Source organism: Canis lupus, chromosome 2, assembly GCF_003254725.2.
Source record: "Canis lupus dingo isolate Sandy chromosome 2, ASM325472v2, whole genome shotgun sequence".
NCBI lineage: Eukaryota > Metazoa > Chordata > Mammalia > Carnivora > Canidae > Canis > Canis lupus.
The window spans coordinates 63,530,666-63,554,651 of record NC_064244.1 but is presented as its reverse complement, the minus strand read 5'-3'; the positions used below and the strand labels follow the sequence as shown (position 1 = coordinate 63,554,651).

The 23,986-nt window shown below is 59.9% G+C and overlaps 1 protein-coding gene across 1 annotated transcript in view; it reads left to right on the top strand.

Annotated features, from left to right (window-relative positions):
* Positions 1 to 23,986, top strand: part of ADCY7 (adenylate cyclase 7) — a 37,832-nt gene that overhangs the window by 3,136 nt on the left and 10,710 nt on the right. Inside the window, 13 exon segments of the mRNA XM_025448076.3 lie at positions 8,460 to 8,889; positions 10,322 to 10,525; positions 11,598 to 11,759; positions 12,118 to 12,267; positions 12,584 to 12,732; positions 13,557 to 13,668; positions 17,094 to 17,221; positions 17,411 to 17,569; positions 17,791 to 17,923; positions 21,079 to 21,270; positions 21,410 to 21,444; positions 21,890 to 21,973; positions 22,524 to 22,596. Of these exon segments, the coding sequence (XP_025303861.3) occupies positions 8,719 to 8,889; positions 10,322 to 10,525; positions 11,598 to 11,759; positions 12,118 to 12,267; positions 12,584 to 12,732; positions 13,557 to 13,668; positions 17,094 to 17,221; positions 17,411 to 17,569; positions 17,791 to 17,923; positions 21,079 to 21,270; positions 21,410 to 21,444; positions 21,890 to 21,973; positions 22,524 to 22,596 (1,752 nt within the window). The 5' untranslated portion in view covers positions 8,460 to 8,718.

Below are 23,986 nucleotides of genomic sequence, written 5' to 3'. Positions count from 1 at the left end.
TTCCCCGAATCCCCCAGGACAGCAGAGTTCAAGCTGCTGCACCCTTTTTGAGAGCTGCATAGCATTCCACAGTAAGGCTCTGTTGTGATTTATTTCATCAACTTCTAAAGGGTAGACGCTAGACACATGGTCTTCTTTTGCTGTTGTAAGTAATGTTGCAATGAGTAATCTTGTACATGTGTCATTTTACATGTGAAAGTGTTCGTAAGATAAATTACTTGGAGGAGATTTATTACATCAAAGGTTTGTGCATGAGTGATTTTGTCACATATGACTAACTTGCCCTCCCCAGAGGTTATGCTGAATCACACTCCTGCCAAGGCTCAGTGTGAGCACCTGTTTTGCCGCTGCCTGTAAATGTTCTATAAATACTTTGATCTTTGCCAATCAGATAGGTAAAAATGATTTTCTGTAGTAGTTTTAATTTGTATTTCTCTTACTGTGGGTGAGGTCAGCTTCTTTCTAAAGGTTTAGCAGTCATTTGTATTGCTTTTCTGTGCACTTTCTGCCCATACTCTTCTCCCATTTTTCTATTGGGTTATTGGTCTTTTTCTTATTGATCCATGGGAGCTTTTTACATATGGGGGAGATTAGCTCTTTACAATAAGGGTTGCAAATATTTCCCTCATTGCTTAATTTTGGTCTTATCTTTTGGTTTTGCTCTTAATAGCTTTTACCCTGCAGTAGATTTTTCAAATAAGTTTATTTATTTATTTACTTCTTATTTTTAAGTTCTATGCCTGGCATGGGGCTTGAACTCCGAGATCAAGGGTCGCATGTTCTACCGACTGAGCCAGCCAGACACCCCTGTTGTAGATTTTTTTTTTTTTTTAATGTAATTGAGTTGACCAGTGTTTTCATTGTGACTTTTCAGTTTTCTCTCAGGTCAGAAAGGACTTACCCACTATGGCATGGTTATGAGAATTCTTTCATGGTTTCTTGGTCTCTTATCTTGGTGTAAATGATGAATCCAGCTTGTTTGATCTCCTCTGGGCTTTGCTCCCTCTTTATTTATTATTATTTTTTAAAGGTTTTATTTGTTTGACAGAGAGAGAGGGAGAGCACAAGCAAGGGGAGCAGCAGAGGGAGAAGTAGGCCCCCTGCAGAGCAGAGAGCCCGACGCAGGACTTGATCCCAGGACCCTAGGATTGTGACCTGAGCCAAAGGCCAGCGCTTAACCAACTGAGCCACCCAGGTGCCCCTTTCCTGCCTCTTTAAACAGGCTCCAAGCAGAGTAGTGACATTGTTCTTGCCCTCTAGTTCACGTGGTTACTCTAGGTTATATCTGCCTCTGGGTGTGTGAGATGGATCTCTTCGCCCACCTCCCAACCCCATGCGTGCCTCCTCACTGTTGGACCTACTGTCTGGGTGGGGCCCTGGGAAAAACATGAAGTTGGTGGGAAGACCACTGTCCTGCCATCGTGGGCCTCACCTGGCACCAGGTAAGGTCCCTGAAGGCTAGAGTAGCCCTTTCTGTCTGTCCTTAACAAAGGGAAAGAGATCAGAAATGTAAAAGGCAGGCATGAATGTGTTTTCATTTTGAAGGGGGAACTTAGGGGAGTGCTTAAAGGAATGAATCACCAATGGTGGAATTTCAGGCAAGAGCCAGGGACAGTACTGTTCTTTCCAACAGTCCTTGGTTGGATCGATTAGTCAGTTAAGAAGTACCTGCTGCCTGGGCACTTACTGTGTGCAGGCACCTGGCAGAGAGGGCCATGGAGGCCTCTGCCTTCTGGGAACTTGTGCCTGGGGCATAGTTTCCTCTTGGCATCTGGCCTGGTGCTTGACGCATGGAAGGTGCTAGTGCAAATCCATTAAAGGAATGAAGGCATGGATCTCTCTGAAAATGCATGGACAAATGGATACTTTCTCCCAGGCAGTCACTATCCTTAGAATTGGCAGGGGAGATAGTGAAGTGGATTTAGTATCCCTGGCAGCTGGAGCCTTGGAGGTAAGGGGTCAATGAGGTATTTGTATTTTTAAGGAGGGACTGACAAGGCGAGGGCTGAATCCAGGGGAGAAGTGGAAGGGAGGACTTCAGGTACAAAGAATAATCCCTGCCCCACCCTTAGAATGAGCCCTGTGGGGCCGGGTGACAACACCCAGGCTATCCCCTTCAGCTTGTTGTCCTTCTCATTTTATGATTCAGACTCCACGCCCAGCCCAGCCCAGCGAAGGGCCAACCATTCCTTGGCGAGGAGGAAAAGCCTGGGCCCAGGTGAGGCCCAGGACTTGCCCAGGGTTATAGGGCTGGCTGGCGGCAGAGCTGGGGCTGGGACATGGGTGCTGAACCCCAAGAATGATGGGGAGCCAGTGTTCCCCGGGAGCTGGCCAAGTCGGCTGGGGGTCAGAGGAGAGCAGGGTGGGGAGCTCACCCCATTAGGGGACTTTGCCCCTGCCTCGCGGCCTCATAGGCTTGTCACCAGGGGGTGGTGAGATGAAGTAGTGGCCTCCTGGGGGGGCCCTGCCTGCCTCATGCTTCTGTCTCTCCCATTTGGACCCCCTGGCTGGGCTTCCTCGGCTCCGGAAGCTCAGCCTTCTTTCCAGGTTCACCCTCTCTTTTGTGCCCACAAACAGATGGTTGGCCATCGTGACCCGCACCTCACTTGTCCCACGATTTGGCTGTCAGTGCCCTGTGTTTACTGATGAGGAGAACCGAGGCCCAGAGTGGGACCTGGGGACTTCAGCCCCACTGCTCCCGGCCGGGGGGAGCAGAGCTGGGGTTGAGCCCTCACCCCTCCCACCCGAGCCCCCCCTTCCCCGGGTGCCCTGCCCCCAGTGCTTCTGCTTTTCTGAGGAAGACCCTTCCGGCGCCCAATGGTCTCTCCCTCCCCCTTCGAGAGAGAGCTGCCCTGCTCGCTGTCTCCCTGCCTTTTCTGCCTGGTTCAGGAGTCCAGCTGGTGGCTCATCTGTGTGGCCACCCGTCCATCTGTCTGTCCTTCCGTCTCTTCCACGAGCAGCTGCCAGGGCTCAGCCACGGGACACATCCCCCGAGAGTTCGGTGAGGCCGGTGCGGGGATGTCTGACAATTGGGACCACTGACAGGCGTCTGGGGAGGGGGGGACGCGCCGGGGGGGACACGTGGGGACGGAGGTCAGGCCCTGGGAGAGCCACGGCTGGAGGCCCGCGAGAGGCTGGCGGCCGGGCAGTGGGGCTGAAGTCCCTGGGTCCCGCCGCCCCTCCGTGCCAGGACGGCGCTGAGCGCAGCGGCCTCTGGCTCCTTCACAAAGCGCCGGGTCTCCCGAGGGGGGCGCCTTCATGTGAGACCCCTGAGCCAGTAAAGGTCTGCATGGGACCCCGCGGGGAGGGACCCAGCCGGGGAGGGACCCTGTCCGTGCAGGGAGCTAGTGCTGGGTCGGCGCTCTGGGTTCTGGGCTGCAGTGGCATGGTCCCCCGGTGGGCTTGGGGCAGCGGCTGGGCCTAAGGGGCCCCGGGTGGGGGGGGGTCTCCTCCAGCCTGCCTGCCCCTCCCACACACCCCAGAGCCCCCACTTCCTCTTTCTGAAGCCACCAGGGCTCCAGGGCCTGCTGGGCTGGGCCAGAGGAAGCCAGCCTGGGATTCCTGCCAGCTGCTTGGGTGAGGAAGTGGGTGCCCTGTCTGTCTGTGAAGGCCGGAGGTGATCTAGAACTCCCCAAGGGGTGTGGGAGCCCTGGGGGTGCTGCTGGATCAGCCAGTTCTGCCGGGGGAGGATTTCCTGAGCACCTCCGAGGGTGCAGTCCTGCACTTCTAATTTGAGGTCCTGGCTCTCTATTTCCGGCAGCTTCTCTGGCTGAGGAACCTAGACTTGCCAGCCAGTGTTTGGCAAGGAGACAACAACAGTCCTGCCTCAGTTGCAGGGAAGGGAGGAGAGGGTGTGTGTGGGTAGCTCAGAGGGCTTCCTGGAGGAAGTGGTGCTCCTGGATCTTGCTGGCTCAGAGCAGACTTCTTGACATGGCTGTCTGGCCTTGCGTCTGTGAGGCGGACGGGGGGACCTTGATGGAGTCCACTGCGTCTCCCACCCTCTGTCCTAGACTTTGAGAGGGGAGGGCAGGAAGGGGTTCTGTGGTTGTCAGCACCGTGAGGGCGTTGAGCAGGATGAGAGGTGACCAGTGTTCAAATCCGAGTGCTCTTTTGCTAGCTGTGTGACTTCAGGAAAATGATTGAACCTCTCTGTGTTCCCACATCCATAAAATGGAAGCAGTAGTCCTACTCCCTTGCAGGGCAGGTGTGCAGAGTTAGAGCCCACAGCACGGGGCACGCTGTGAGTGCTCACTAGACTTTGTGTATGGCATCACGCACCCCACTCTAGCATGGGACATGGGGTTGCAGGGGGCGCAGAGCCCACCAGGCGTGCTTGGTGGGGCCGGGGGATGAAGTGGATTCCCTTGGGATCCATTTATACCTGAGTATGCCCCTGGACTCCCTAATTCCTCCTGCAGAGGTGAGTCTCTGGAGGCCACTGAGAGAAGATGTGGGGAGTCCCCTTGCTCCAGCTACCTGCTGCCCTAGGTCCTGTGCAGAATGGCTGGCCCTGGGCTGTAGAGTTTGGGACATGGTAAGCGAAGTATGAGGGAAGGGGGCTTTGCGTCCTTGGCCCAGGCCTGTCCAGGAGGACCAGCCTTGTCTGCAGGGACCCACTCTCAACTCTGAGCTAACTCTGCCCCCTGACCCTGGACTCTGTCTTCTGACCCTGGACCCTGCTCCCTGCCCCTGGACCATCAGGGAGGGTTCCTGGGTGCAGTAAACTGGGGCAGAAGGCCCAACATGAACCTTGGCACTCTTGGTTGCAAGCCACAGAAACTCAAACTGACTTCAGCCCACAGAGGCGTGCTGTTTGGTGCGATTAAATTATCTGGAGGTTGCTTGAGCTTCATTCAGGCAGAGCTGGATCCAGGGGTGTGGGGAGGGATTTTCAAGCCTCTGTCTCTCTCCAGTTTCCTGTGTTGGCTTTGTTCTCGGTGGACTGTCTCTTGTGGTGGCTTCAAGTGGCTGCCAGCAGCCGTAGGTCACCAGCAAGAGAGTATCTTTCCCGTGGGTCAGTATGAGTCTCAGAGAGCGTTCTCACTGAGAGGAGTTTGGTCACAGCACCGTCCCTAAACCAGTCACTGGGGCTTGAGGGGGACGATACTGATGAGCCTGCCTGGGTCTCGCGGCCCCTGAGCCAGGGGACTGACAGTGGGAGAGACAATCCTGGCAGAAGGAGGTTCCCCTCCTCTGTAAAAGGGGGCTGCTTGCCCTGCTCCCCACCAGAGTGATTGTGAGGTGTGAATAGCAGTGAGGGGTCCCTGGCCCCCCTGGACTGTCCCAAGTGCCTATCTCTGCCGTTGGTGTTTTTGGACTTCAGACAGAACCAGAGGGGCGGGGGTGAGGGTGTGACAGGGAGGTAGGGCTTCGCTTGACCTGAGGTGGGACTTTGAGCCCAAAGGATTGCCCACTGATGGAGAAGATTGCCCCGAGAGGTGATGAGCTTCACGTCACTGAGGTGGGCAAGGTCCTCGAGGCTGCAGGGTCATTTGTTGGACACGTGGCGAAGTGGTTCCTTTATCCAGGGCCTTCATCTTATGGCCTCCCTGCCCTCCCAGTTGCCAGCTGCGTCAGCAACCAGCAGAAGAACAGGTGATTGGACAGAGGCCTCGAAGCCTGCCCACAGAAGCAGGAGGCCTTTGTGTCTGGTTTTGGGGGGACTGCTGCTAGGGAGCAGCTGGCCTGTGGAGATGCTGCCAGGGGGCTCCCAGACTACCTCTCCAGGAGTGATGAATGCATCTCTGCTCCCAGCCCTGTCCTGCCCTCTGTCCCAGGAGCGAGACCAGGTCCCCACATGGGCTGAGGTCCCTGTGCCCAGGGCTGTCTATTGTCCATGTTCTCTCCTGCCTGCTGTTGCCCAGGAAGTGGCCTAATTAGATCCCCAAGAGCTGTGTTTACCAGGCCTGGGTTCCCACGGGCCCCCGGGAACCTTCCAACTGCTCCTTCCCTCTCCACTCCTGCCTCAGCCAGCTTCGTGCCCCTGGAAGGGCAGGTCAGTTCTGGGGTGTCCTGGCCGCACCCAGCTCTGGTCTGCGGGCTTTGCCTGTGGGAGAGAGCACCTGCGGGGGGATGCTGTCCCAGCCCCTCGGAGTTTCTCGGCCTGGCGGTCTGGTCCTGGCCCACCGGAGTGTGGCAGCAGGCCAGAGGGCCAGGTGGTGTTGCGTATACTTGAAGCCCAGGCCTTCCACCAAGGAGTTCCAGCTATGTGACCTTACGTGCACCGCTCAACCTCTCTGGGCTCAGTTCTGTGTCTGTACAACGGCTGTGATACCTTGGCCTCCACAGGTTCTGAAGATGAGAGTGGATATGTGTGCATTGGCCCCTGGCGTGACAGTGTTTCCGCTCCTGTGACTGTAAAGAGCTGGTTCAGGGGAGCCCTGCACTGGGGGCGTCTCAGGGCAGGGACCTTATCTTGTTTTGTAAACCCTGCAACACAGGGCTAAGCGTGTGTGGTTAGTGCTCAAAACATGCTTTGTGTGGAATTGAAACTGGTTAGCTCAGAGTTAGAGGTTACTAATTAGTGGGGTGCATAACTCGCATTTTTAAATTAGCTGCCAACATGCATAAGTGGATATTTCATGTAGAAGTCAGCTCTGCCGCCTAAGCACTTCAGGCACTTTGGGAGCCCTGGGCCGGGCCCCCACAGAGTTGCCCGGGTTAAAAAAGTGCCAAGGCTTATGGGCACCTGCCTGAACCTGGAGGCAGCAGAGGGATCCAGGACCCCTGGCCTCTGTCCCTCAAACCCAAAATATGTTTTTTTTTTTTTTTTTTCCAATTTGGCCCTGGAATTTGTGGAATAGGAGCTTGCAGAGGTGTCTGAGGTGGCTCTTGGGTCTAGGGTGGGCGCTCACTGCAGGGCTTCACTCGGGCTCAGGGACTCTGGGGACCCTTCTCTTCTACCTCTGGGGGCTCTGGACTGCCTTTCCTTCACAGCTTTCTCCAGGGGCCACTCATGACAGCCCTGAGCCTTCCCACAATGTATGGCCCCCCTCCCCTCTACCACCTGCCCTGTCCCAGTTCCAGGCTTCGAGGCAGGTCTGGAGAGAGTGGGGGGCCTGGACTCTTGGGCTGGGGCTGCTCCCTCAACACAGGTTCCTGCTGGGAATGTGGCAGCTGCCCCCAGACCCCAGTCCATGCATGTAGGGATTGTACATTATTCGGTAATTTTTCCTCTAGGGACTGGGAGCTCCAGGGGAAGAAAGGGCTAGCCTGGCACATGGGAGGTGCGTGTGTAGTGGGCCTAGTGTGCTGCAGGCACGATTACAGGCCTTTTTGGAATAAATGAATGAGCCAGTGAATGACCGGTGCTGGGGAAGGAGGGAGTGCATCTGGGCTGAGCACTGCAACCCTGGCACCTGCTCCCAGCTTGTCATAAACGGTCTGCTATGCTCCCTCTCTGAGGCTCAGTTTCCATTTCTACAAAGTGGAGCTTGCAAACTTCTTAAATTCTTGTCAGTGGAAATTAAAAAAAAAAAAAAAGCATTTAAATAATGAAGTCTTAGGAGGATGCTTAACACGAATGCAAGGGCTTGCTCTGGGTGTAGCAGGTGTGGGAGGTCCGGGACGCAAAACTCACCAGAAAGCCCCAGTGATCGAGTAAATGTGATCTTTGTGAAAGGACCATTTGAACAGAAGAAAGTCTGAAAATAGACACCATGTGCACATCACTTGACTTACAACAAAGGTGGCTTCACTGAACTTCTTGAGGGAGGAATGGTGGCTTTGCCGGAAGCTGCTGGGGCAGGGGTCCCCCCACGGGGATCCCACCTGTGTGCAAGAAAGGGACAGAGGCTGATCCCTGCCTCATGCCACACACGGAAATCACTGGGATGGATCAGAGATCTCCATGTGAAGGAAAACCCATCAAACTTGGAGAGCAGTGCTCTCCAGTGGGAGGTTCTGGATGATAGAAATGCTCTCTATCTGTGCTGCCCAATAAAATAGCCACAGTTGTGTGTGTGGCTCTTGGGCACTTGAAATGGGGCCAGTGTGACTGCTGGTCTGAATTTTTTATTTTTTTTAAAAGATTTTATTTATTCATGGGAGAGAGAGAGAGAGAGAGAGAGAGAGAGGCGGAGACACAGGCAGAGAGAGAAGCAGGCCCCCCACAAGGAGCTTGATGTGGGATACAATCCTGGCCCTCGGGATCATACCCTGAGCTGTAGGCAGATGCTCAACCGCTGAGCCACCAGGCCTCCCTGAATTTTTAATTTCATTTTTAATCCAGTTAAATGTAGCTGCACGTAGTGACGTGTGGCTGGCGGCTCCGTACGGGACAGTGCAGTTCGAGGACACACAGGGGCTGGCTGTGCAGGCAAAGCTTTAAATACGACCTAGAAGTTAGGTTTGGGTTAAGGTTGGTGGATGGGACCCAGGGGTGGTGAGGCCTGGCCCCTGCTCTCCCTGGTGGCTCCACCTGTCCTGGCTAAATCCTGGTCTGCTTTGTGTCTCCGCAGAGCTGAGGACCCCGCGCGTCCGGTGAGCCGGCCCCGATGCAGAGCACGAGGCCTGGGGTGCCGTGAGCAGGCCTGGCAGTGGAGCGGCCCGGACCCCGCGCCGCCCATGGGGCTGCAGGCCCAGGGACCCCCGCCCCAGGCCCGCCCACCAGGCCCCCCGAGGCCCGAGGCCTAGGCCCGCCAGGGGTGGGCAGACAGATGCACCCCGGGCCGCAGGGTCTCCCGAGTGGACCGCTGGCCGGGGGGGCCGCGGGGGAGGATGCCGGCCAAGGGGCGCTATTTCCTCAACGAGGGTGAAGAGGACCCTGACCAGGCTGCGCTCTACGGGAAGTACCGCCTCACCAGCCAGCACGGGCCGCTGCTGCTCACGCTCCTGCTGGTGGCTGTCACTGCCTGCGTCGCCCTCATCATCATCAGCTTCGTCTGCGGGGTGAGTGGGGCGGCCCACAGGCGGTGGTTGGGAGCCGGGCCTGGGAGGCCTTGGGCAAGCCTGACCTCGCTCAGCCTGGAGGCTGGTCTGCGAGGTGCTCCGTGGCGTCGCTGGGTAGGGGGGAGGCAGGTTTTTCATTTTCATTTAATTTTGAAGTCGGGGGTGGTTTTATTTATTTATTTTTATTTATTTATTTATTTATTTTTAATTTTTATTTATTTATGATAGTCACAGAGAGAGAGAGAGAGAGGCAGAGACACAGGCAGAGGGAGAAGCAGGCTCCATGCACCGGGAGCCTGATGTGGGACTCGATCCAGGGTCTCCAGGATCGCGCCCTGGGCCGAAGGCAGGCTCCAAACCGCTGCACCACCCAGGGATCCCCGGGGGTGGTTTTAGATAGTTACATTAATTTGGCCAAGGAAACTACCCTCCCTTTTCCCCCCAAAACAAACTTCGATTGTGCTGAAGACCTGGGGGTGATGGCCCCTGTATGGCTGCTCCCTGGCACTCCTCCTCCTAGAGCCCGGCTGTGGTCCCGGGCTCCTTCTGAACACTGCTCTCCAGGCAGACGCCGCTAACACCCTCCGTGACCTCGGCCGCTGCCTGCGTGTGGCTGTTGAGCGCTAGAAACGTGGCTAGTGCGACTGAGGAGCTGATTTTTTAATGAATATAAAATCAATCCAGAAAAAGCACACATGCCCAGTAGCTACTGTGTGGAACAGGAAAGTTCTAGAAGAAGACGTCCGAGCCTGCCGGCTATTAGCAGGGCGCTGTGTATAACGTGGCCGGGCCCTCAGGGGCTCTGTCAATGCTGCCTGGATCTGCACGGCTGTAAACCGCAGGACATTTGTTTGTGCTCCTGAGTGCCTACTGCGTGCCAGCCCCCAGGTCAGCCGCTGTGCCCACGGGGCTTCAGGGTGCAGGGGGAGACCAGGTGCTGGCCCAGCTGGGACTCACCTCTCCTGGTCACCCCTTCGCGGTGTCACGCCTCTACCTTTGCTCCAGCTCATCCCCTGTCTGTCTGGGGCGCCTTCGGTTAGCATCTCCTCCATTCACTCTGTAACAGTCGGCGCAGTGGCCTGTCCTGCAGCAGGCTTGCCCATGCTGTGCCCCTATACTGTCCTCCCGCCGGCATGTGCGGGGCACCCTGGGAGCAGAGGGGGCCTGATGGGGAGGGCTCCACAGGGCCTCTGCACTGCACAGGGACTGGGGGAAGGTGCTGGTGGAGGCAGCCCCGGCCAAGACAGTGCAAAGCCCGAAGGTGAGGAAGAGTGTGGTGCTCGGAGGGAGCACCGACGCCACCCACGTGGAGGAGAGCACAGGGGACATGGCTCGGGGCAGGACGGACAGGCTAGCCTGGCAGGCTTTCCAGAGGGGACGACGCCTCACTGGGGAAGGCTGTGGCATCTCCGTGTGTGTTTGCTCTGCCCAGGACCCCTCTGGACACCAGGCTGTCCTGGGGATGGCCTTCTTCACATTTGCCGCGTTTGTGGTTCTCTACGTGTTGGTGTACGTGGAGTGCCTCGTCTCGCGGTGGCTCAGGGCCTCAGCGCTGCTCATCTGGGTCTGCCTCATGATGCTGGGCTACATGCTGGTGTTCGACTCATGGATCAACACAACTTCTGTGCGGGCGCAGGTAATGGGGCCGGGGACCCTGGCGTCTCCTGGGGGGCTGGGTGCCACCAGCCAGCGGTGCACTTGGCAAATCCTGCCCTCCCTGGGCATCAGGTCCCTTTTGGAGACAGGGCTTATATCTGGTGTGCTGGCCTTGGGCCTGCCTCCTCCCACCGGCTGTGGTTCTGCGACAGAGGGTGGGCGCCGGGCTGATCTTGTCCATTCAGCTCTCTGAGCTGGACAGATGTCTAGCTGGAGCATTGAGGGTAGACCCTCGTTTAGTTGGAAGTGACACTCTCCAGCGTGGAGGCAGAAAGGCACACATTGGCCCACATGCCTGGAAAGGCTGGGACCAGTCAGGACTGGTTAGCTCTAGCAGGAAGGCCAGGTCCCGATTGTCCTCCCTCTGCTCTGTTTTCCTCTGTGCCACTCCGTTTCCAGGCAGGCCGTCCCCAGGCTGGGCACGGATGCTGCAGAGGCCTGAGGCTGCCCGCCCACTGGCTTATCCACCCCAGCTACAAGAGCCCTTTCTTGACCAGCTTGAGTCACCCTGGCTGGTCACTGTTGCCCAGTGCTGGCACCCTCTGATAGTGGGCTGGGTAGGCTGAGGCACGGGAAGGCCAGGCAGCCCAGAGGGCTGGGAGTGGGTGCAGCTGCGCCACTGGAGGCGGCAGGTGGGCAGCTGGGCCCCGGCCTTCGGGTGATCACCATTCCTGCCGCGGGAGAGCCCCAGCCATGGGTGTCAGGCGGCAACTCCCTGGGTCACCAGGGCCTGGGGTCTTACTCCTGGGGAGGCCTGGCCTCAGCCTCAGCTCATAAATCAGCTCAGGAAATGGTGGCTAATATTGGCTGGGTCTGACCCAGAAGTGGAGTTTGGCTTTCCCATGTTCCGTTGCGTGTTGGTCACTGTCCCTCACCACATGGGGAAGGGAGGGGCTGTGCTGGGGGCAGGGGCTCAGGATTCGGGTTTCTGGGGCTATTCCCAGAAGATGAGAGGCTGCAGCAGGGGGGTGATGTTGGCTCCGTCTGGGTCTGGGTCCTGCGGCAGGGGTGTTGTGGCCAGTCCCTGAGCCTCACCGATGCTCTGCCCCCAGGTACCCTTCTTCCTCTTCATTGTTTTTGTGGTGTACACGCTGCTGCCCTTCAGCATGCAGGGGGCCATCGCGGCAGGAGTAATCTCCAGCATCTCCCACCTCCTGGTGCTCGGTGCTATCATGGGGGCCTTTACGGCACCCAGCATCCAGGTGGGACTACAGGTAAGGTGTGCACGGGGGCAGGCAAAGGCCTCTGGGCAGGGGCTGTGGCTTGGGCCTGAGGATGGGGAATGTGTGTGGGTGAGTTGAACCTGAGGCCTCAGCACCTCCCAGTCTGGATGGGGATGCCCGGCAGCTGCAGAGAAGGGCCTGAGACCTGGTCTTATAGTCACAGTGACTCTAGGGGACCAGAGCCTGTCTGGGCTTCAGTTTTCCCGCCTCCCTGCGAAGGGCGCCAGGCTGAGCAGGTTGGAGGTCAGATAATGCAGACGGGGTGCCATTACCAGCCCGCTGAGGGGCTGCTGGTACCCCGGGGTGCAGGCCGGGCTGAATGCTGAGCCCACCCTTGGCTCACCCCCAGCTGCTGGCCAATGCTGTCATCTTCCTGTGCGGGAACCTCACGGGTGCGTTCCACAAGCACCATATGCAGGACGCCTCCCGAGAGCTCTTCACCTACACTGTGAAGTGCATCCAGATCCGTCGCAAGCTGCGCATCGAGAAGCGCCAGCAGGTACGGTCTCTGCCTTCCCTGGGAGCCACTGCCTGGCCTTCCCAGGCCCCACGCCCCACGTCCTTTCTCTCTGCACATCACACACTCACTGAACAGCATGTGCATGGGGCACATGGCTGGACACCCATGCCAGCCTCTCACCACAGGGGCCGCCGGGGACACGGGAGGCCGTGTGCCTGGCTGGGTTGGTGGCAGGGCGCAGGCCAGCAGAGTTGGAGGGTACCGTGGGCAGCGCAGGTAGGAACATAGGGGAAACAGGCCAGGTCACCAAGCCTGGGGCCTGACGCCTCCCCTGCCTGTCCCCACCGGTGCCCAGGAGAACCTGTTGCTGTCGGTGCTGCCGGCGCACATCTCCATGGGCATGAAGCTAGCCATCATCGAGCGGCTCAAGGAGCGCGGGGACCGCCGCTACATGCCCGACAACAACTTCCACAGCCTGTATGTCAAGCGGCACCAGAACGTCAGGTGGGCAGCTGGCCAGCCCTGTGTGGTGGGCTCCCCACGAGCATTGGGGGAGGCAAATCCATGTCTCAGTCTCCCTGTTTGTTTTTCCAGGGGGTGGGATCAGATCAGATGGGTGTCAGGGGGATCTAGTAGCCCCCTAAAATTGTAAAACAGCCTAAGTATGACTTTGGGAGGAAAGAGGTCCTTTCAGATGACTCTGAAGGGGACACAGGTCCCCCACAAAAGAGGTGAAGTCTCCCAGTTCTTGGTGGATTTGAAGGGCCTACAGAATCTTACTCGAAGGCACCAGCCTCTACGAACCAGAGGCGTGGGTGCCATGAGCTTGTCTGGAACTCACGGACTCTCGAGCTGGGCGGTCCGGTGCCCACTACAGCTCTGGCTTCCCAGAAGGCTTCAGCCCCGAGCGTCGGTTTGCTCATCTGTGGGATGGGAGCTCTACTGGGGTAGTGTGTGTGGGTAAAGCATTGGGCGGGAGCTCAGCTCAGGGGAGCATGGAGTCACGTCTCAGCATGGGGTTTAGTTGTGAAGTCTGGGCAAGGGTGAAGGCCCAGGTGTGAGGAGGACATTCCAAGGCGCCCCAGCCTGCGGTCTGCAGCGGTGGGGGCCTGAGGGCGGCAGTTCCCAAGGGCCCTGCAGCTCTGAGGCTTGCTGCCTTTTACTTAATGCCAAGCCTCTGGAACGTTAATTCATCCGTATGGCCCGGAGCTTCTTTCCCATCCCTCCGGAGGCTGAGGAGTGGCCGGGGTGATTGAGGCCAAGGCTGGTGGGTGCTCAGGGGCTTCCAGGGATGTGGCTCTGACCCCCTGCCCCCACCCGGCCCCCAGCATCCTCTATGCTGACATCGTGGGCTTCACGCGGCTGGCCAGCGACTGCTCCCCCAAAGAGTTGGTGGTGGTGCTGAACGAGCTCTTCGGCAAGTTTGACCAGATCGCCAAGGTGAGCCCACAGGCCTTTGTGCTGTGCCCTTGCCCCCTGGGGATGACGTGTGCCCAGTGCTGTGCTGGGGTGAGCGTGCAGAGGCCCTGGCTGGACTTCAGCACCCAGTCAACAAATGCTTCCAGGCGCTCCACCGTGGAAGTGAGGTTGAGTGGTGGCCACGGCAGCCAGAACCTTGTCCCCAGAGAGTGGGGCTGGTGGGGAGACTGCCAACACATGCAGGGGCTTGCACAGGGGCTCAGGAAGGCTGCCTGGAGGAGAGATGCCACCATCTCCCTGCACAAGAGCAGCAGAAGCTGGGGGAGCTGGGGAGGACCGCGCAGTGCAGGCCTCGCCCGCGGCCCACCTTCTGACAAGATCTCTGGTCAACCGCACACGCGTTAAAGTTTGAGAAACCTGGGCGCCGGGGGCTCAGTCGGGGAAGCATCTGCCTTCGGCTCAGGTCATGATCCCGGGGTCCTGGGATCGAGCCCCAGATCCGGGCTCCCTGCTCAGCAGGCAGCCTGCTTCTCCCTCTCCCTCTGCCGGCTGCTCCACCTGCTTGTGTTCTCTCTCTCTCTCTCTCTCTCTCTCTCTGTCAAATAAATAGATAAATGAAATCTTTAAAAGAAAAGTAAAGTTTGAGAAACCTAAAAAGATGCTGAAGAGGAAATGAGTTCTGGGCAGAGGGTACAGCATGTGCAAAGGGCTGGAGTAGAAAGAAGCCACTGGGGGCCCTAGGAATGAACGTGACTCACTGTGACTGGGTAGAGTGTGAGGGGGACGAGGTGCCAGGGGCAGACATGCAAGGATTTGGGGTGAGGTCAGGAGAACTTGCCCCGAGGACCCTGGGGAACATGGCAGGTGCCGAGCAGGGGAGGGCATTGGGTGAAGGGGGTTCCCAGGTGCAGCTGAGCAGGGTGCGGTCTGGAGAGGGCAGGGCTGGGCTGGGATCTCTGTGTTTGTCTTCTTGGGCAGCATGGGGCCCGGGAGGGGGTGGTTGTGTGTGTGTACACGTGTGCGTGTGTGCGCTCATTCATTAACTTGTCAAATGGTCGTGAGGCCTGCCACGTGGTATCCTTGAACTCCAGTGGGGCCTTGGGCCTGCCCTGAATGCTGTGTGCTTTAAAGAGGGCTGTAGGCCGCCAGGGGGCCTGGGGGGCACCTGGCCCAGCTTCAGGTGAAGACAGGCTTAGTGGTGGCCACTAAGTAGAGACCCGAGTGTTAAGATTTAAGGCCGTGGCAGTCTGTGCTGGCCGCGTTGGCATCATGTACAAAGTGTCAGTGAAAGCCCACACCTGTGCCCACACCTGGGGGAATGTTGAAGCGCCTCTTGGGGAGAGAATTCTCCATGTGTGGAGAATCAGTGGTCTGGGCCCTGGTGGGAAGCAAGTTCAGGCTTGCCTCCCACTAGGAAGACTTTCTCGTGGTCGGGGTTGCCCTGTTTGAGGAGGGACTGTCTCAACAGAAGTGGCCTCCATCTTAGGGGCTGGCCACCGCGGGGTGACCAAACTGCAGGAGGACGCTGTGGCCGGCGGTGCCCTGGAGCGCTGTCCCTCAGGTACTGTGGACCGAGTGACTCAGAGGGCCCGTCTCGTCTGGAGCCTTCCCTTAGGAGCCTCCCTCCATGACATCCTTTAAACCGGCAGATGGGGGTTCCTGGTAGCTGGGCCATGTGTGAGCTAGAGGCCTGGCCTCCGGTCAGCCACGGCCCTTCCCCCGCCACCAAAGCCCAGGGACCTGCCCTGTCCTCTTGGACGCCCTCCATCTGTGGCGGGGGCAGGAGGCAGGATGGGGAGAAAGAGGCCTCCGGGCCGGGTGTCTAGTCCGTGGGCGGGGATGGACAGGGCCGGTCCCAGACTTCTCTCCTGTGAGCAGTCAGGTTCCGGACCCGGGGCCGACTCTCCCGGAGGCACCTTCACTGCGTCTGGGCCCGGGAACTACTGCCCCCAACACGCTCACGCGGCTTCCCCGGTTTCCAAGCGGCAGAGTGGACCTGTCAGCTGTGTGGAGGGAGAGCCTGGGGAACGCGGCCTCCCCAGGTCCCTGGGGGGCAGCCCGGCTCCAGGGGGCCGTCCCATGCCTGGACGGGGTGGGGGTCAGGGCGGCTGGAGCCCCGAGCCTGTCTGTGGGCATCCAGGCCCTCTCCAAGGTTCTTCCTACTTTCTAGAAAAGCCCGTGTCCTCTCATCGTCTGCCAGGCTATTCAGAACGCAGCGTGTGGCAGGCGGGGCCCCGCGGGAGGCAGCGGGCAGGCGGTTTAGTGAAGGGGCTGCTCAGGGGGCTGGGCAGGTGCAGGGCCTCCTGGGAGGGAAGGCGCCCTGCCCGGTGGTCCAGGTGGGCGGGGAGGGGCTGGACGGGGGATCTGGAGACACGGGCTAGGAGACGCCGGCCCTTAGGGGCCCTGCAGGAGGGAGCTGGGCACCAATCAGCGCCCCAGCCCTAGCTCCCCCCCGCCCCCCCACGGAAGGCCTCCGTGAGGGGCGGGGCTTGAGCCAGCTTGTAGCTCCTCCTTCAGGGTCCCTAAATGCCCACCCCAAGGCCACCTTTGCCAAGGGCTGACAGAGAGTGGCCACAGTACTACCTCAGGTGGAACCCCAGAAGCCTGCCTGGGCCCCCTTCCCTCAGGGGCATTTCCCTATATAGCCCCAGCCTCTGTCCTCCCTTCCATCTTTCTGTTCTCTCCCCACTCCCCAGACCCTGCTGCTTTGCATCCCTGGCAGCCAGCCATCTCTCCAGTTACCTGGACACCTGCCGGCCCCTTGGCTTGTGGCACCTGCCATCTGTCTTCAGGTCCCCTATGTCCTCCACTCCAGCTGCATGGGCTGCTTTGCTGGATCTCAAGAAGCTTTCTGCCCACAGGGCCTTTGCACATGCTGTGTCTTTCATCTTCCTGGAATACGCTCCCTCAGATACTGGTGTGGCTTGTTCCTTTGGTTCCTTTGGGTCTTTCCCAAATGTTACCTTTTCTGGGAGGCCTCTCTCCCCCCACACCCCTGATTGTCCTCCTTAGCACTTATCACTACCACGGGTCTGTGGATTTTATTAGTCTAGTTTAGCATCTAACTGCCACTGGCATGTGAGCCGCATGTTGTAGGGAGTTTTGTCTGTTTTGCTCAGTGCTGTGTTCCGGTGTCTGGGGCAGGGCCAGGTGCTCAGTACACACTTCCACACTGCAAGATGGAATGAGGCAAAGACAGCGTCTCCCTCAGAGAGGGATGGTGACCATCCTTAGTAACGCTCGCTTTCATCCCTGGTGCTTGCTTAGGGGTGCCTCCTGGAGAAACCTTTGGGTGGGCCCAGAAGCAGCTCCCCTGGAGGAAGCCTCTGGAAGGAGCTGGAAGGAGTCTGGCTCTCTCTGAAGGGTGTGGGGAGGGGGGCTGGCCAGTGTGCACCCTGGTTCTCAGCTGTCTGCCGACCAGGCCCCTGCTCACCTTGCCCCCGCAGGCCAACGAGTGTATGCGGATCAAGATCCTGGGAGACTGCTACTACTGCGTGTCGGGTCTGCCCGTATCCCTGCCCACCCACGCCCGGAACTGTGTGAAGATGGGGCTGGACATGTGTGAGGCCATCAAGTAGGTACCATGCAGCAGGCCCGGGGGGCTGTGCCTGTCCCCATGACGGACCTCCTGCTTCCCAAGGCATGGTAGGGAACACACTGTACCCAGTTTGCAGATGAGGAAGCTGAGGCTTGGGTGGGGATGGCTTGCCTGGGTCACTGGGCAGCCCTGGCTGGGACGGGGTGACTAGACTGCTCTGCCCAGGCAGGTGCGAGAGGCCACGGGTGTGGATATTAGCATGCGAGTGGGCATACACTCAGGAAACGTGCTGTGTGGTGTCATCGGGCTGCGCAAGTGGCAGTACGATGTGTGGTCTCACGACGTGTCCCTGGCCAACAGGATGGAGGCAGCTGGAGTCCCGGGGTGAGGCTCTGCGGGACAGGGGTGGGGTGGTGGGGTCAGAGGCTATGGGCCAAGTCAGGGCCAGCTGAAGGGAGGTCTGAGTGGGGTCAGAGATGGGAGCAGTGACCTCGATGCGTTGGGGGAGCGTCTGGGCTCTGCTGCCCGGCCCTGCGTGCTGTGCAACCCCCGGGCGGGTGCCAGCCTTCTCTGGGCTCTGCTGCTCTGACTCGGGTCTCCCCCAGCCGGGTGCACATCACCGAGGCGACACTGAACCACCTGGACAAGGCGTATGAGGTGGAGGATGGGCACGGGCAGCAGCGGGACCCCTACCTGAAGGAGATGAACATTCGCACCTACCTAGTCATCGACCCCAGGGTACGAGGGCTCAGAGGCGGTGGGCGGGGTGGGCTTAGGGGACCCTGGGGGGCCCAGGCCCTGGGGCAAGACCCCACAGAAGGGGAGAGTTTTCCTCTTCCACGCGACTTCTGAGAAATAGGAGTGACGACAGTGCCGACCTCGGGAGGAGGAAGGGCTGGTCGGCGTGAGGCACTCACCACAGACTGGGCACCTCGTAAACATTCTAGAAACAATAGTCACTGCTAGTTGATTTTCCAGGGCTTGTCACTAATTCCCTGGATTTTGAAAAGGCACGCTTTGGATAAGACTCGGGAAAGCAGGGAAGGGCCAGGGGGCCGCGAGGCAGGAGCCTCGGTGCGTCGTGGGTCCTGCTCCACCTGCTTGGGGGCCCCACTTTGCTCAGGACCCCGTGGCGGAGGCCGCTGCTGAGCTGCTGGGGGGCCGCCGGGCCCCGGGCCTGCCCGCGCCCACACAGGCCCTTCTTTCCTGCCGCGGGAGGCCAGCTCGTCTGGCGGCCTCGGTGAATCATCCTTGGGGCTAGCTCAAGAATGTCGGCCACGACGGGCTCTTTCCAGCTCCTTCTCGCTCTGGCCTTGGCCGTCCTCCGTGCTGGCCCGACTGCCAGTCTCCGGGGGAGCGGAGGGCCAGCCGGCAAGCCTCCCCGGCCCCCAGATGTTCCCCAGGGATGAGAGCTGCCCGGTGCCCTCCCCTCCCCAGCTGGGCCCTGGGCCATGGATGCTGAGCTGGCATCCGGGGAACCCTTTCTGGGTACCGGCTCGCGCCCCACGGCTCTGGGCCCTGCCCTCATCTCTGACCCACCCACCCCACCTTCCTTCCTCCTGAGTGCCCATCACTCCAGCCCCTGTCCCTCCACTGCCCAGGCTTCTTGTGCCGCAGGATCCTTGTCAGTGCTGCTGTCTCTGTCCCCAGCCCTCTTCGCTCGGCTGCACATGCTCCCCTTCCTTTATTCTCTTTGCTTGTTTATTGTCAGTGTGGGCTCCCCAGGGTGGGCCTGGGGTGGGGGAACCTCTTCTGCAGGCTGCGGTCACCATGTCTAGAGCAGTGCCTGGCAGTGGAGCAGGTGCTCCGAGAGCTTGTGCGCAGGTGAAGTGGAGCCCCGGTCCTGCACTGTGGTGGCAGACAGGCCCCCAGCCCTGGCCCACGGGGCCGCCCCTCAGCAAGGCCGCTCTGGGAGTCGTAGGCAAGCTTCAGTAGCAGACCAACGACAAAGACATTTTTATTTTATTTTATTGCATTTTTTAAAAAGATTTTATTTATTCATGAGAGACCTACAGAGAGGCAGAGACACAGGCAGAGGGAGAAGCAGGCTCCCTGCGGGGAGCCCGATGCGGGACTCGATCCCAGGACCCCGGGGTCACAACCTGAGCCGAAGGCAGGCGCTCAACCACTGAGCCGCCTGATGAACACGTTTTAGCATGTGTGTCTTTTGTGCAGGATTTAACTGAGCATCCTTCATTTTTTCCAGCCACCCCACCTTCCCTGTATTTGTCGAATGTCATTTGTTCACATAGTTGAAAATTCAAAAACCCCAAAGGGGGGGTTGTAGCCAGTCTCCATCACGTCCTATCCGTAGCCGGCACGTCCCTTCCGGCTGGGGTTTCCCTCCCACAGGGATGTCGATGTCCTTGTGAGTAGTTGAGAGACTCCCATCGCCCTCACTAAGCCCAGGGTGCCTTGCTTCCTTGGCCTGACGACGTATTTTGGAGGCCCGCCCTGTGTGTGCAGAGGGGCCACTGTACGCGTGCTCAGGCGGATCTCCGGTGTGGCCGTGGCAGGTCTTCCCCAGTGTTGGCCTCCGTAGGTGTGACGACACCTGGGGGATAAGCCTCCAGAGGTGGCAGGGGGCAGGGGCGGTCACCTGTAGCTGGTGGAGGTCTGGAGGTCGCAGGTGCCCACTTTGGAACAGGTGCCTTTTTACTCAGAGCCGATGGATCTTTAGTGCACATTTATTTCTCTGGGGGCCCCGGTGGCTGAGAAGTGCTAGCGACCCTGACCTTGAGCGCAGGGTGCTGCATGGACAGAGTGACCGACCAGCGGACGGGTGGCCCAGCATGTGCCCCCGCCCCCAGCTCCAGGGCAGGTGGCTCTCTGCAGGGCACCGCGCAGTCTCGGGACCGGGCCTGTCACAGAGCCTGGGTTCCAGCTGTCCCCGCCGGCCAGGCAGACAGGCGCATTTCAGGCTTTAAAAATGTTTCTATTCTGAAACGAGGCCAGAAGCTTCCAGGAAAGCTGCCGCCTGTGGCTTAGCGAGTGTTTGTGGCCGTAGGTGCTGGTCCTCGTGGGCGTTGGCAGGGACCCGAGGGGACAGGGACTCCGGGAAGGCGAGAACCCTCGGAGGGTAGGGAGACTTGGAGATGGGTCAGGCTTGTCTCCGGGGGCCTCGGCGCCCTCTTCTCTCCTGCCCGTCCTCCCAGTAGGGACCGTCCCCAGCTGCTGTTCTTAGGGGGAGGTGGTGGCGCAGGGGGCCCTGCAGGAGGCAGAGGCTGGCTGAGCCACCCTCTCCCCGACCACAGCAGGCACATGGCAGGTAACGGTCCCTGCCGCGGCGTGGGGGCCACACGAGTGGAAGCCCCTGGAACACTGCCCAGGGGGCGGGGCTGGCTCTCCGGCTCTCTGGGTTCCTGGCCGCACTCCTCTTCCTCCAGCTGCTCCCTTTGGGAAGGACATGTGCAGACCACATGTGGGTGGGCCGGGCAGGCTGCTTGTGGCTTTCCTGGGTGCTGTCTCCCCGGGGTGTCTCCGGGGGGAGAGGCCAATGGGCTTTCAGGCCCCAAGGGGTCCACAGAGCCTCAAGGGGTTGGTGGGGCCTCTGGGCTGAGGACTTTGCTCCATCTTTCCCTGGGGAGGCCGAGAAGGGTCTGAGGGGCCATGCACAGTTGAATGTGACCCCTGATCTCCCGGCCACCTGGGAAGGACAGGGCCTGTGCCCAGAGCTCCCCGGCAGCCCAGCCAAGGCGTGCACTGGCCACAGCCAGTCCCCAAGGGACTGCAGACGCAGTGGCATCTCTGCCCTTCTGTCTTTCCACCAGCCTGGCCAGCAGCGCTCTGGGCATCATCGCGTTTCAGGGGGAGCAGGCTGGGGGCGGGTGGGGAGCCCCTTCCTGGGCCGAGAGGGAGAGGACAGGCCGGGCCGTGTCTGTGTCTGCCTGCAGAGCCAGCAGCCGCCCCCGCCCAGCCAGCACCTCCCCAAGCCCAAGGGGGATGCAGCCCTGAAGATGCGGGCGTCAGTGCGCATGACCCGCTACCTGGAGTCCTGGGGGGCCGCGCGGCCCTTTGCGCACCTCAACCACCGTGAGAGCGTGAGCAGCGGCGAGACCCCGGTCACCAGGGGTCGGAGGCCCAAGGTAGGCCCATCCTGTCCAGACACCGGCCCCGCACGTCTGAGGGTGCGGGAGACGAGAGCCCCCAGTCCTGGGATAGACGGCGACATCATATAGCGGTAATAACGTTAGACAGCATAACTGCCCCCCACTTCCCTTCCAGACTATTCCCCTGCGGCGCCACCGGACCCCTGACAGGTACGTGCACTGTCCCCTCCTCTCTGTTGACCATGGCCCGCTTTCCTGGCCAAGTCCTGATCACCCCCATAGGGTCTGCCCTGACCATCCTCTGTCCAGGAGGGCAGCTCAGAGGGGGCCGCCCTGACCATGCAGGTTGCTGTGGCCTGGAATCAGGACTTCACACCGATGGCGCGCCTGTGGCTACGCAGCCCGCAGCCCGCACCCCATAGCGGGGGTGGTGGGTGGTGGGCGGGAACCCTGCGGGTAGAGCGGAGGAGGCCTCAGGTCTGCCCTCCGCTGGGCCCCGCTTGCTCTCCCTGGGCCTCGGCGGAGCCCTCCTGCTCCTCGGCCACCCCGCACGAGGCTCTGGGGACCCAGGCAGGTGAGCCGGCTCGTGTACACTTGGGCCCTTGGGCAAGTGGACGTGGTCCTGGGCTGATGCAGTTGTGGGTTTCTGATCCAGGAGCGCGTCCCCCAAGGGACGGTCGGAGGACGACTCGTACGATGAGGAGATGCTGTCAGCCATCGAGGGGCTTAGCTCCACGAGGTGCGACCCCAGGGCCTCTGCCCCCATCCCCCTCAGATGGGGGTTCCCCACGCGGCCAGGCTCACCTCGTGCCTGAGTGCCTGGTGGCCCAGCTCCACCCCGTGGTGGCTCCTTTGCCTCCCCCGTGTGGCCTCCTGAGCAGACCTCTCCCCCACCTCCCTGCCTGGGTGGGGCCCATTCCGGATCCCCCATCCCCCATCCCCTCCTTCCCGTCCTCCTCCCTCTGTGGGTGGGCCCTGCCCCCTCCCCACCTCCCTTCCCCCATCTCTTCCTGGGATGGGCCCTGCCCCTCCCTCTCCCCCTTCTTCATCCCCTCCTCCCCTTCCTCCTTCTTCCTGAAAGTGGGCCCTCCCCCTTCCTCCCCCCTTCCCCTCCTTCCTCCTCCCTCCTTCCCCCACCCCTCCCCTCCTTCCTCCTCCCTCCTTCCCCCTCCCCTCCCCCTCTCCATTCCCTCTTCCCCCCCATCCCCTTCTGCGGCGGCCCTCCCCCCCACCCCCTCCCCCGTCTGGCCAGGCCCTATGTCTCACTGCCTGTGTCTGCCTCCCCGCAGGCCCTGCTGCTCCAAGTCTGATGACTTCTACATGTTTGGATTCTTCTTTGTGGAGAAGGGCTTAGAGCGAGAGGTGAGCCCCCCCCCCCCCCCCCAGCAGCCCAGGAACAAGGTCTCCAAGGCCTGGGGGCAGCACTTAGGCCACAGAGCAGCCACCACTCCCACGTCCTGTCCAGGGGGGGTGATGGGGAATCCCCCAGCTGGCTCCCAGGGTGGGGTGGGGGCCCGTCCAGCCCTGCTTGGTCTCTTCCGTTGGCCTCACTCCTATACCTCACGTGCCCCGTTAGTGACTCTCCCGCTGGGTTTGGGAGACCTTGGCTCCCTTCATGTGCTAGAACCTCAGCGGATAAGGGCCAGTGCACGCCTTATCCGGGCAATATCAGCCTTACAACCAGGAAAAAACCCAGCTTAGTATCAGCTGTTGAAAGGGGCCAAGTGGTTCTCTCTTCTGGCTGCTGCGTACATTTTGAACCACTACCAACTGTTTACTTACTTACTGAGGGCCTACGGGTTCTGGCAGTGTCCCAGGCCCACACAGTACGCATGTTATGTCCTTGGAACCTCACACGGCTGAACAACGCGGCCACTGCTGCCCATTTCACAGATTCTCAGGGCCACCTTGGCATCTGGTGCGGCCTGAGAGGGTGGCCCAGGCCACAGGGCTCTGGTACTGGGACCTCCCTCCCCTCCGTTTCCAGGATTGGGGGGGGGGGATGGGGTCTTTCCCTGGCTGGGGCTTCCCGAGATGGTGTAGGCTTCCTAGGTGAGGGGGCTCCCTAGGTGACGAGCACAGGGCCTGAGGGAAACCTGCAGCTGTGTGACCCTGGGGCAGGCTCCCGGACTCCCTGAGCCGGGGTATGCCCACTCGAAGCAGGAGTCCTTGTGGCCCTAGATCATGAGATTGTGCCTGGGGTAGAGTCACGGGCAGCATGGGGTCCCCTTGTCCACTAGCTAGGGACTCAGGCCCGGCCTCACTCCTGAGTTTGGGGGGCGGACAGACCCACCACCAGCTCCAGAGCTCAGACTTGGTTCCCATTCACAGGCTTGGGACCATGGGCTTCTCAGGGAAATAGAGTCAGAGACCTAGGTGATGTGGGGGAGGGGAAGGGAGCAAGGCACAGTGGAACTGAATGAAGGTCATTTAGTCATGTTGATGTCCCATCATCACCTGGAACCCAAGGAGGATGTTAGTTTTTTTTTTTTTTTTTAAAGATTTACTTATTTGTTTCAGAGATTGAGAGAGTACACATGCACAAATAGGGGGAGGGGCAGAGGGAGAGGGAGAAGCAGGCTCCCTGCTGATAAGGGAGCCCCACGAGGGGCGCGATCCCAGGACCTGGGATCATGACCTGAGCTTAACAGACTAAGCCCCCCAGGGCCCCATGGGTGTGAGGTTTGATGACCTTGAGCTGGGATGGGCCATGGGGGGGTCAGAGCAAGTGGCCCTGCAGCTGGCACCTCTG